Here is a 13,359-nt window from a genome sequence, read left to right on the forward strand (position 1 = left end):
TGAAAGAACATAGCAAAAACAGTTTTGTCAGTTTCAAAGGTAAGTGACTTGCTACTACTGCTCTCCAAATTTTCCTTCTCTTATTTCCTATAAAATGAATCAGTTCAGGGCTCTGACAAAACCACACATGCAAAGTAATGAAAATCTTAGACCGGAGTAATGTGGTGATGTCCCATCTGGCCAACTAGTTCAGCTGATGGGGTAAACACAGGTGCACACCTGAGGGCCCCCGCCCCTCACAGGCTGCTGACCCTGCCCCTCCACGCTGTGCTCACTAGCTGCAGGGCAAGGTCTTCTGCAGCAGCATCTTGCTTCCCTCATGTTCACCTGTCAGCTACCACAGAGCATTCGCTCAGGGCTGCTCAGCACTGTAGCCAACTCCTATGTAGGGAGGACAGAAAGCACAGATTCTGGGTTTAGTAAAGAATGTGAGTGCTGCTTTCTGCAGTGTGCTCTTTGGCAAGTAAGTGAATCTCTGAGCCTCAACTCATCCTCCATAATAGAAGAATAATGATACCTGTACCTCATAGCTGTGCAATTAAAGGCTGCTTAGTGCAGCATTAATACAGGAAGCATTCAACAAAGGGTGCTCAGTCCATCACCCACCATGGTGGGGTTTTGGGGTGCTCCTGGGGTCAGCCATCTTTGCAGGGTGAGGAAAGCCAATTTAGCTTTTCTAGTTAGAGGATTTGCATGTACATGTTATTGGCTTTGATATTCTTACCAGTAAGTTCCTCTGTTTAAGTTACATGGTTGGTCTATTAATTCCTATACTCTCTTCTATGGAAGCAAGTGGGAAGACAACCACCTTTGTTCAGCCTGAACTGACTGTTTAACAGAGGCATGAAAAGCCAACAGGTGCATCGGCCTCCTGGCCAGGCTACCGATTTTGCTCTCATGCTATCCTGACTACTGCTTCTGTTTACTGGTCTTCAAGAGATGAGTCCAGTAAAGTGATGTGCATAAAAGCTTGTCCAGCACCAGGCTTGGTGCTAGCTAGAAAATAAAAACCAGGAGAACTGAAGTGTCAAGTCCCCATGAACATTCTCATACTTATCTAACTAGATGCACCCCCGACTCTACTTTTAGTTCATGTTAATGAAGAACAAGTTTCATGTGTTTATGGAAATAAGAAGGGAAGAAAGCAAATGGAGAACTGAGCCCTCAAATACAAACTCAATTCATGTATACAGATCTCTGAACACCACAGAAATATCTGAAAGGCAAACCACATAATTCTTTAGCATAGAACATTTCCAAGAAAAGTTTGAATTGCAGTAGTGTTTGGATGTTATTGCAGACCATTTCAGATTGTAAAATGCATGTTATTAAAAAATGCACATTATAAACAAGATCAGTAACAGATGGAACGAACAAAAAAGGTGTACAAAACTGATTACGCAGTTAGTGGAAAGACAGTAACGGGAGACAAAGTTCAATTGAATATTGCACATACACCATGTAACCTCTTTGCTTTAGCTCTGATACTTCGTAGCTGGAGAGAAGGCCAGGAGGTAGGATTATTTCAATGAAAAGTTGAGACTAAGAAAACAATGAGAGAGGGAAACATTATCAAAATCAGAACACTAAAGCTCTGATATGGCCCTGTTTGCAAGGTAAAGAAAAATTATATGCCCAAGAGATGCTGTACAAGTCTTGTTCTTTGCCATCTCTGTCCCGTTAGCACACACTAGAATGTAAGTAAGAAGACATGGTCTAGGCTTGCGACCTTGATCCATAGGCAGAGATCAAAGTGCAGGGCTGGAAAACAAAAAAAAAAATCCAGCTGCAGGTGGATGGGGGAGGCTTCTGTGAGCATAACACGGGAGAGAAGACAGGCTAAAAGCCACTTTCGACTCCTCCATTTCACTTGGTGCCCACTTACTGCCAAAGCAGTTCCTCAGTTCATCCTCTGGAGGAAAGACTACCAAATCTGGCCCTATTAACAATTCTTTGGCAATTTCTTTCCAAAACCCACTCCACTAAGTTCTCAATACTTCATGATTAGTCAAATGCCAATGAACCCTAATATCATTTCCTCTCTATCTCTAGAAGAGTGATAAGAATAGTGTTTTGAAAATCATTTTAATCATGCACTCAATGACCTACAATGACTCTCAAATGCCTCAAGATAAAATCCAAAGGAATCTAAGTTCCTTACCACATAATTTTAGTGCCTCCTATCAGAATTCCCTCTTAATCTCCTGGCATCGTTGTTTAGCAAGTACTTGTCTGGATCCTGCATCCTGTTATGAGTCAGTTCTCAAAATCTGCAGGCTGTCTTCAGCACATAAATAACTTGCTTACTCTCAAATGTGAGTTTTAATTCATGCAAGTCCTCACTCCAGGAATGTCCTTATTCTCATTTCATGCCTGAGACCCCTATCTGAAAATCTGGTTTGGACTAGGATGAAACAGCATGGCAAGGTGGGGACAGGGTAGGGGTGGGGGTGGCTAGAGAGCTACCAGCACAAAGATGTTTGCCTTCTGCTACCCCTGCTTCATGTCAGACTACAACTTCTTCAACACAGCCGCCTCATCCTCTATTACACACGCCTGTGGATAGTTACTCCACTGCTCAGTGCTGACAGCAAGTAGCCTAGGAAATACTTTTCATCTGTTCTCATCTTCCACCTGCCAAAGTCTCCCTTACTCTAACATCAGGGCTTCCTTTCTCACAGAGGTCTGAGCACAGCGTCTGCCACAACAGGCTTGGAGAAGAGCACAAGCACTGAGGCCGTGAAAGGCTGCTGTCCCTGTTACATACAGGGACATACACGTATGGGCTTGTGCTCTACTGCTCCTGCGGGACAGCTGCTGGCACAAGCTCCTCTGGGAGGGACACAGATGAGTGGGTGAAAAATTTGTTAGTGGGATCTCGGAAAAGCTAAGATGCTTTCTTAAGACAGGAAGAATGGAGACACTTCTAGCCTAAGTTTATAGCTATGTAGCTACCAGAAAATTGCAGCTTTAAGCAGGTTCAAATTCTTTCGCTTTCTTTTTTTACTTACTAAATCTTTATTAAGTATCTAATAATGTCAGGCATGGTTTTAAGAGAGCTGTGGATTCAACAGATAGAGGTGGCCCCTGATCTCCAAAAGCTTAGTCATTGAAAATAGACTATAACAATCAAGTATAATCAACTTTCTGGGTAAAAAACTAAATTTTTTAGAGTCAATAATGTATATGTTCTAAAAGTTCTCTATGAAGTTCAGACAGACTTGAGAAATACTGCTGTAAAAAGCAAAACTAAATTCCTCAAGGAAAAAAATAGAAGCCATATTAAAATATTAGCATGGCTTTGCAAACTACACCTAAAATCAACAATACACCAAAAACTAGAAGGGTTTTTTTAAAAATTCTCTTTTTAAAAGCAAGAAGCTAAAATCTTTTATGGGAAACTATAGCCATCAAAGGAACTACTATTTTCCACAGTAATCTGGATTAAAGGAATGAAACCATAGGTTTTGTTTAGTTTTGTTTTTAGGGCCACACTTGTGGCATATGGAGTTTCCCAGGCTAGGGGTTGAAGCAGAGCTGCAGCTGCCACCCTATACCACAGCCACAGCAACACAGGATCCAAGCCTTGTCTGCAACTTACATCACAGCTCAAGGCAACAGTGGATCCTTAACACACTGAGTGAGGCCAGCGTATCCTCATGGATCCAAGGAGGATTAACTGCTAAGCCATGAAGGGAACTCTGAAGCTCCAGATTTTCTGCTCCAGAAATTTTAAAAATATGCAAATTCAGGAGTTGCCTGGTGGCTCTGTAGGTTAAGGATCTGATGATGTCACTTTGATCCCTCGCCCAGGAACTTCCACATGCCCTGGACATGGCTAAATAAATAAATAAATAATTTAAATAATATGCAAACTCAAATAGGGCTAAAGCCTAAAAGAACTGTATCTCAGAGAAATGTGACTCCCTTTAAGAAGTATTATTTTAAACCTTGTCTAAATGTATCTTTTGAAATATTTCAATGACAAACACCAAACTTAAAAGTCAATTTTTGGAAGTATGTAGAAATTATAAGCATCATATTCTTTTTTTTTTTTTTTTGCTTTTATATATATTTTATATATGTATTTGGCTGCACCTGCAGCTAGTCCAGAGATTGAACCTACACCACAGCAGTGACAATGACAGGTCCTTAACCACTATGCCACCAGGGAACCCCCCAAATTCTTTAATTCAGCTATGGCTAGAAAATTTGTTTCAAATGGAAGCTACAAGCCTCAGCAGTTCAATAGGAACTTGGGAAGGAGACTAGTAACCTGCATGTGTGCAGTGAGAGGACCCATCACCCAGGAAGAGTGGGCTCAGGGAGATGGGTAAATATAGCAAATCATCACATCACACAGACTTGAACACTTGGGTTAAAACTATAATTATTCTATATTCTACCATATAAGACTGAATTTCTATCTATGCCTGTTTGATCAAAAGGGCAAAAGTTTCCTATAAGGTTGAAATCTTTGTTTTAATAGCTCTAAGAGATGACTTGTAACTAAGAAGAAAATGTTATAAGAAGCATTTTTATAATGTTTGTTTGCAGAAAACTCTCTCACTAAAAGCTGTGAAATATGTTTGTCATAGGAAGCCAATTTTACCCACTAACCTAATAATCACTACAGTCCCATTTAAACTAAACTCAAATTCAGTCAGTTAAAAGGGCCATGCAGATTCTGGAAACAAAGGACAAGTGGAGTTCCTGTCGTGGTACAGTGGAAACGAATCTGACTAGGAACCATGAGGTTGCGAGTTCCATCCCTGGCTTCGCTCAGTGGGTTAGGTATCAGGCGTTGCCAAGAGCTGTGGCGTAGGTAACAGACGTGGCTCGTATCCCAAGTTGCTGTGCCTGTGGTGTAGGCCGGCAGCTATAGTTCTGATTCGACCCCTAGCCTGGGAACCTCCGTATGCCTTGGGTGTGGCCCTAAAAAGCAAAAAACAAACAAACCAAAAAACAAAGGACAAAATAAGGACAAATAAGCTTCCTGTGTTAAAATATATTTTTAAAAAAGTTCCTCCAGGAGTTCCCGTCGTGGCTCAGTGGTTAACAAATCTGACTAGGAACCATGAGGTTGCGGGTTCAATCCCTGGCCTTGCTCAGTGGGTTAGGGATCCTGCGTTGCCATGAGCTGTGATGTGGGTTGCAGACGCGGCTTGGATCCTACATTGCTGTGGCTGTGGTATAGGCCAGAGGCTACAGCTCCAATTCGACCCCTAGCCTGGGAATCTCCATATGCCGTGGGATCGGCCCAAGAAATGGCAAAAAAGACAAAAAAAAAGTCCTCCAAAAGTCTCCTTGTGGCACAACAGGTTAAGGATCCTGCAGTTGTCACTGAAGTAGCTCAGACTGCTGCTGTGGTACGTGTTTGATCCCTGGCCTGGGAATATCTACATGCTATAGGCTCAGCCAAAAAAGAAAATAAAATTCCTCCAATACATTAACTTAATGACACAATTCAGAAATTCAATTTCATACCAGATATGTCTTACCTAAGTCATTATTTTTTGTTATAGCATTAGCTGCCCTGGTTCGAGGTCCCTGCTGAGTAAACTGATATCCAAATTTAAGGATATTGGTATTTTCCTCAAGCATCTTGGCCATTTCCAATTCTACAGCTGTCCCCAACTGCTGCCTCTGGAATAATTAGAAACAAAGAAAAGCATTAATAAACTAGATCAAAATACTTTTTGAGGTAGGTTAAGTCTAACATATTCAGGTATATGCTGATTCTTTAAAAATTTTCCTGGAGTTCCCACTGTGCCACAGTGGGTTAAGAATCTGATGACAGTAGCTCAGGTTGCTGTGGAGGTGCAGGTTCGATCCCCAGCCTGGCACAGGGAGTTAAAAGGATCCGACGTTGGAGCTACAGCTTGGATTCAATATCTGACCTGGGAACTTAAAAAATGGTGCGGGTATGGCCACTAGAAAAAAAGGACAAAATTTCCCAATTCTTACAACATACATAAGAGAAACAAAATGTTAAGTTTAGGAGTTCCTGTTGTAGCTTAGCGGTAACGAACCCAACTAGTATCCATGAGGATGCAGGTTCAATCCCTGGCCCGACTCAGTGGGTTAAGGATCCAGCCTTGCCGTGAGCTTCAATGAACGTTACAGATGTGGCTCCGATATAGACATCAAAAACTGCAGACTGTTGGGAGTTCCCACCGTGGTGCAGCAGAAACAAATTCAACTAGGAACTGTGAGGTTGTGGGTTTGATCCCTGGCCTTGCTCAGTGGGTTAAGGATCCAGTGTTGTTGTGAGCTGTGGCGTAGGTTGAAGACACGGCTCAGATCTGGCGTTGCTGTGCCTGTGGTATAGGCCGGCACCTGTAGCTCTGATTGGACCCCTAGCCTGGGAACCACCATATGCTGCAGGTGTGGCCCTAAAAACAAACAAACAAAAAAAACACTCATAAAATCAACAACTGTAGACTGTTATAATGAGATACCATTTCATATTCACTAGCATGACTATAATAAAAAAGACAGACAATAGTAAGTGTTGGCAAGAATATAGAAAAATTGGAAGCTTCAGACATGCTAGTAGGAAAGTGCAATTGTTCAGCTGTTAAGGAAAACAATTTCGCTATTCCTCCACAAGTTAAACATAGAGTTACCATATGACCCAGCACTTCCACTCCTGGGTATATACCCATGAGAAATGAAGGTATATATTCACATAAGAATTTGTACACGAATGTTCAAGGCAGCCTATTTCTGAAACCCAGAAAGTGGAAACGACCCAAGTATAATAGATTATTCAACTATAAACAGGAATGGGAACTGATATAGGCTATAACATGAATAAACCTCCACAACATTTTGCTACATGAAAAGAAGGCTGACATAAAAGTTCACATATTATAATAACTCCATTTATATATAGGCAAACACACAGAGACAGAAAGTAGATTAATTGTTGCCAGGGGCTGATGGGAGGGGTGGATAGGAAATGACTGCAGTGGGTCTGGAGTTTCCCTTTGGGGTGATATAAATGTTCTGGAGTCCGACAGTGATGATGGCTGCACAACTCCATGAATATACTAAAAGCCACTTAATTGCAGACTTTAAAAGAGTAAATTGGAGTTCCCGTCATGGCACAGTGGAAATGAATCTGACTAGGAGCCATAAGATTTTGGGCTCGATCCCTGGCCTTGCTCAGTGGGTTAAGGATCCAGCGTTGCTGTGAGCTGTGGTGTAGGTCACAGATGTGGCTCAGATCTGGCATTGATGTGGCTCTGGAGTAGGCTGGCGGCTACAGCTCCAATTAGACCCCTATTCTGGGAACCTCCCTATGCCCTAAAAAGACAAAAAAAAAGAGTAAATTTTACCATACGTGAATTATATCCCAATAAAAAATTGGAAATCGATTCAATAGCATTCTGGTTAAATTTTAATATATAATCCTTTCGACCTTCATAATCTACAAAATTTATTTACTTTGAAGGACTGAAGGAGTCATTTACCACATATTTTTTTCAATAACTGAAGTTATTTTTCAGTCAAATGTGTATGTACTTTGGGTGTGTGTGTGTGTGTGTGTGTGTGTGTTTGGCTGCTCTCATGGCATGTGCAAGTTCCCAGGCCAAGGACTGAACCTGTGCCATAGCAGTGACCCAAGCTACTGCAGTGACAATGCTGGATCTTTAACCCATTGTGCTACAAGGGAACTCCCATTGTTTTATTTTTAGTTAATTACTGCATTGAATGGAAACATTCCTAACATGTACATTTCTCTGCTTCTTTAAAGAAAAGTTCACCTGGGTCTGGAGGACCCAGCATTACCTTGTGGCATTAGCAGTAAAGGTGGCTGACAGAAGCCTGTGCCCTCAGGGTAACATGGGTATTAGTTTTCTGTTTTTCACTGAACCTATTCTGTTCACCTACTGTGTCTGGGACTACAACATGCTACAGGTACAAAAAATCTATTATGTGGATCTTGCCACCAAAGAGATGAAAAATTTGAGGATGGACTGTCACCTTTAAGAATCCTTGCAGTTCAAAATAGCCAGCCATCTACATTCTCTTAAGATCAATCAGGGAGAGTTGCTCACATACCTTTCTATACACTAAAATAATATTCTGTATGCTCCAAATGTCCTCTCCCTCCCTTCAGGCCACCACCTTACCAAGTGCTCCCTGAAATTCCTCCTCCCACCTGCCTCCTGGGCCCCCAAGCCCTGCACAGAGGGTGGGTTATAGCTTCCTCCAAGCTGCTGCTGGAGAACATTCACCTGATTGTCAATCTTGAGCTCAGCCAGGGTTTCATTATCTCTCAGAGCATCCATCAGTGCTAGAATCCCAGCTCCTGTAATAAAGTTGGACTCCATATTTAAGCTCTTCAAATTTTTGTTCACTCTTAGCATATCTGCAAAAGCCTGGAAATTAAAAATAATATTTGAAGATTACAGTTTGATAGCACTTATTACACACTGTACAAGCCTGAAACAAATACATGAATCGATACAATTGCCTTAATGTTTATTAGATTGTTTCAGCCTTGACACACTACTTCAGAGGTCTCACATGTATCTACTTTTCACATGTACTCTGTCATAATCCTTAGATTTTTTTGGCCACATGTAATTCCCTATTGGTAATGTCCCTCTACTGCTATTCTATCCTACGTTCATTCATTCTTCTACTTCATGCTTATTTCTCATACTTTCTCTCAGCCTCTGTGTGGAACTACCTTTCTCAATGTCTCTTTGGAACATCTTTTCTTACTGGGTCCTGCTGCAGCTGGGTTACAGTAAAGTCTAAACGAGGGTAAATTATAGACTTAATTTCCAAGGCAGGGACCAAAAGGCCAGGAAAGAGCAGAGGTAACTAGAACTGCTAGAGCATAAGAACTATGGAGAAGAAAGGGCTAACTAAATGTCACATTCCTCAAAGAATGGTATGTCTTCAATCTGCTTTCATCACATTGCTTACAGGATATGGTATTGCTAGGCATTGGACCCAGTGCTTAATAAGCACCATATTGATTAATTAACAAAGCTTGTAAGTGAGCAGAGGGGAAAGAGAAGGGAGGAGTGGACGAGTAAGAATATGAGTGAGTTTATTAAAAGTGACCTGCAGAGGGGTTAAAAGAAAGGCCAGACTCCAGAGAATATGGGTAAGATCAAGGTTAAAATCAAGGTCAAGTTACAGAAAAGGCAACAGGGGGCAGCGATACTAGAAAGAAGCTGGGACAAATATCTATACACTTGATATACATAGCAGCCTGGAGCAAATCCCTTATCCATCCACCTGTACACATGTTTATTTAAATACTACTGGTGGCCTATCATTTAGTAAGCACTGTTCCATAGATTCAGAGAGAAAACATACAAGTCTCTACCTGATGGAACTTACATTTTCATGAGGGCCCAGACAGATAAGCAGGTAAGCAAAATGTAATGTCAGATGGTAAAAAGGGCTACAAAGGAAGAAAAAAGGCAGAACAAGGTAGATGGGGAATGCTGGGGGTGCGGGTGGGGTTGCTGCTTCACATACAGGGGTCAGGAAAGGCCATCTGAGCAAGGACTCAATTTAAGTGATGAGGTGAAACTACGTGGAATATTTTTAGGGAGAAATGTCTAGGCAGGAGGAACAAGTGTAAAGGCCCTGAGATGGGAGCACACAAGGCAGGTTTTAGGCAGAGTGAGGAGGCTGTATGGACAGAGTAGAATGAAACAAACAGCAAGAAAGGAGATGAGGTTTGCACCTGCAAGGCCTTATTAAAGCATTGAAAGATTCTGATTTTCACTTAATGAGATAGGGAACTGTTGGAGGGTTTGAGGTAGGAATAAGATCACTTAGTTTTAAAATAATCACTTGGAATTCCCTGGTGGCCTAGCAGTTAAGGATTCGATGTTGTCGCTGCTGTGGAGCAGGTTCGATCCCTGGCCTGGGGAAATTCCATATGCCGAGGGTATGGCCAAAAATAAATAAATAAGTAAGAGTGTCACATTTGATGTAGTTTAATATGGTTTAACCATCTCTGTAACACACCCTGGTGTAATACAGTCATAATGTTGATGTTACTAGCAGTAGCTTACTTACAGCTGCAACGGGGTCATTGCTTCGGGTGGCCGCAAGACTGAAATATTTCACATGGGTGTTGGTTTCCAAAGCCTTTGCAAAATCCTTTAAGGTTGGAATTGGGATATTCTTGAAAGACAAAAATGTGAAACATTATTACATTTTATTTTTCAGCAAATTTAATCCATTAATCAAATATATCTGTACTTTTTTTTTATTAAAGTGTACTCAGAAATTATATCATATACAACCATTGATCTACAAACTAAAACAACAACTAAGCCTCCTCATCCCTCTGGCTTCTCTATTATGGTCCATTTGCACAAACTGTTGGCACAGAGCAGAGCATATGTCATCGTTTCTCTAGCACTGAGATTAAAGAAATTCTCACTATTTTGTTTTTAATTATTTGTATTATGAGAAGTTAACCCTTGAGTGCTCAAAGTGGATCCACTTTTTTACAAAGAGAAAGATGTGGGAATCTACCTCATGATTCCTAAGGCAGATGACATGCTGTTCTCAGACATTTAAGCTATAGGTATTAAGAGAGATTAAACCTACATTACTTAAAATGAGGCAAGAGTTATAGGAGACAGTGATCTTTCCTTTTAGTACCGAGATTTCAATTTCCTGAAGCCTGGTTATTTTTAGATCATTACTACTGACTTAGAGACAGAAATACACAAGAAGTGAATTTTTTAAAAAAAGATTAATAACCAACTAGGGATATTAGCTTTTTCCAAGGCTTTTCCCCCCTCCACTCACAGGAAGGAACACCCATGAAAAGAGCACAGAGGTCTTATTCCCTAGGTTCTTGTAACTTCCAGATGTTCTCTCCACCCCCAATTCAGATAAATTAAGATTTAAAATGAAGAATTTGTAATGAAGCTATTATACAATGGTAATATATGAGATCATCTGTGTTTACTTTTTGGTAATTAATTATCCCTATGCCATTCTAACTCAGTTCTTTTTTCTTTACTGCAAGGAAGAGTTACATTTTAGAAATCTCAGTAAGATTTCACAAAGCTCACTTCCAGGTGTTTACTCAAGAGAAATGAAAACCTATGTTCACACAAAAACCTATATGTGAGTGTGTATTGCGGCTTTACTTATCATCCCAACTGGAAGCAACTCATATGCCTATCAATTGGTGAACAGATAAACAGACTGCAGCACATCCAAAGGAATACTGCTCAGCACTACAAAGGAGAAAACCACTGAGACACACAACAGCACGGACGAATCTCAAATGCATTATGCTAAGAAGCCAGACTCAATGGCTATACACTTTATGTTTCCACTTACATGAAATTCTGGAGAAAGCAAAATGACAGGGAAACAAGACAGATCAGTAATTTTCAGGGGCTAGAACGGGTGGCAGGGGATGATGACAAAGGGGTATGACGTGTTCTACATGTGACTGTGGTGGTGGTTGTGTATGCATCTGCCTTAACTCACACAACTGTAGGCTATGTATAATTTCACTAGGTATAAATTTTACCTCAAGAGGCCTGATTAAAAAAACAAAACCTGGAGTTCCCGTCATGGCGCAGTGGTTAACGAATCCAACTGGGAACCATGAGGTTGCGGGTTCGGTCCCTGCCCTTGCTCAGTGGGTTAACGATCCGGCGTTGCCGTGAGCTGTGGTGTAGGTCACAGACGCAGCTTGGATCCTGCGTTGCTGTGGCTCTGGCATAGGCCAGCGACTACAGCTCCAATTAGACCCCTAGCCTGGGAACCTCCATATGCTGCGGGAGCGGCCCAAGAAATAGCAAAAAGACAAAAAAAAAAACCAAAAAACAAAAACCAAACAAACAAAAAAAAAAACCCTGAAAGACAAAAATGCTCTTTAAAAATGGGTAGGACTTTGGGAGCCAGAAAGATTTACTGATAGTATACTTCTATTTGATGGTCTTTAAAAAGTAAATCAGAAAAATACTGTAATACTTTAACTTTTAAAATACAAAGGAATCTATGCTAGCATAGTATTAAAAGCAAAAACCTTACCATTGAGTAGAAGGGATTAGATTACATCAAAACTGCCCAGCTCCCATCCTAGACCCAAATGACTCAAAGCAATTCAAAGCAATTTTTGATTTGCTTTTCACATCTACCTTTATATTGTTCAAATTAACTTCAACAAGACGAACATCATCTTCTTTAATTCTCTTTAAACTCTCTTCAACGTTGGTTGGATTTGGGGGCTCATCAAGTACTGGAAGGATCTTTTCACCTTTTACCACATCTGCAGTAACAAATGAACAAGAATGTCACTGGTTGAGACTATCACAATGAATGTATATATTAACTTGGAAACATATTACACACACACACATATACAGCAGAATTAATTTATAAGTTTCTTCCCCCAAGTTTATATAAGCTCTTTCATGTGTTGATACATTAAGCCCTCATATAAAATTTCACTGAATATAAATACCAAATATAATTCACATTTAATTTGCTTGCAATGTGTCAGTCTTCAAAAATGAATACTGTCAATGTTTCTTGCCTCTTGGTGAATTACATCAAAATTTGTTGGATAACACAAGCTGGTGATCACATTTATTTTTAGCAATGTTCAGGATAAAGTTCTAAAATGATAAAAATCTAGTATATCACTCTTTAAGATTTGACTAGTGATTTTTTTTTTTGGCCACATCCATGGCTCATGGAAGTTCCCAGACCAGGGACAGATCCCACGCCACAGAAGTAACCTGAGCTACTGCGGTGACAATGTTGGATCCTTAACCTGCTGTGCAACAAGGGAACTCCTGACTAGTAGCTAATATAAGGGCAGTAAGAACCAGAGACTGGAACAAACCTAGCCTCTATGAGAAGAGTGAGGTGATGGAAGGACACTGTACCGTCCTTCCCATGGCAGTACTATGCAATGGGTAACAGGGGAGGACTCCATTAGCAAGAAGAGTAGCAACAGGGAAGGGGAGACAGAGAAAGCTAATGGTACATGGAACAGCTACTGAGACAGAAATTCCAAAGATTACTACCCTCCTTCACTCCTACTCCAGTGCTTTACCATTTACATCACAATATAGTTATTCAAGCTGAAAGAGGACCCAGAAGCCTTGAGCCCTCTAATGAGACATAAATTCACTCTGATGTATGTGCAGAGGCCTATGGACAGTGAAACTTTTATGGGTACATTTTCTGGAGAGAACATCTATAGCATCAGATTCTCAAAGAGAAGAACGACTATAAAAACATTAAGAGTAAGTGACATGGAAAGACTTACAGACTCACTGCCTGGCCCAGTTATTCCCTTCTGCCCTCTTCTAGCCTTTTGAAGCAAAACTCACC

At 40.8% G+C, this 13,359-nt stretch overlaps 1 protein-coding gene across 2 annotated transcripts in view; it reads right to left on the reverse strand.

Moving 5' to 3' along the window:
• Window positions 1-13,359, reverse strand: part of TMOD3 (tropomodulin 3) — an 84,910-nt gene that overhangs the window by 3,148 nt on the left and 68,403 nt on the right. Inside the window, exons 6-10 of one of the 2 annotated variants that reach the window (XR_007133089.1) lie at window positions 12,156-12,286; window positions 10,060-10,167; window positions 8,247-8,390; window positions 5,502-5,646; window positions 1,457-1,542 (exon numbers count right to left, since the gene is read on the reverse strand). Coding sequence is in view for 1 of the 2 variants with exons in the window: in XM_047766340.1 (XP_047622296.1) it covers window positions 5,502-5,646; window positions 8,247-8,390; window positions 10,060-10,167; window positions 12,156-12,286 (528 nt within the window). In the remaining variant the exon portion in view is untranslated. The remainder of the gene's footprint in view (window positions 1-1,456; window positions 1,543-5,501; window positions 5,647-8,246; window positions 8,391-10,059; window positions 10,168-12,155; window positions 12,287-13,359) is intronic. The other variant, XM_047766340.1, reaches the window with a different exon arrangement.

This window comes from Phacochoerus africanus, chromosome 2, assembly GCF_016906955.1.
Source record: "Phacochoerus africanus isolate WHEZ1 chromosome 2, ROS_Pafr_v1, whole genome shotgun sequence".
NCBI classification, from domain to species: domain Eukaryota; kingdom Metazoa; phylum Chordata; class Mammalia; order Artiodactyla; family Suidae; genus Phacochoerus; species Phacochoerus africanus.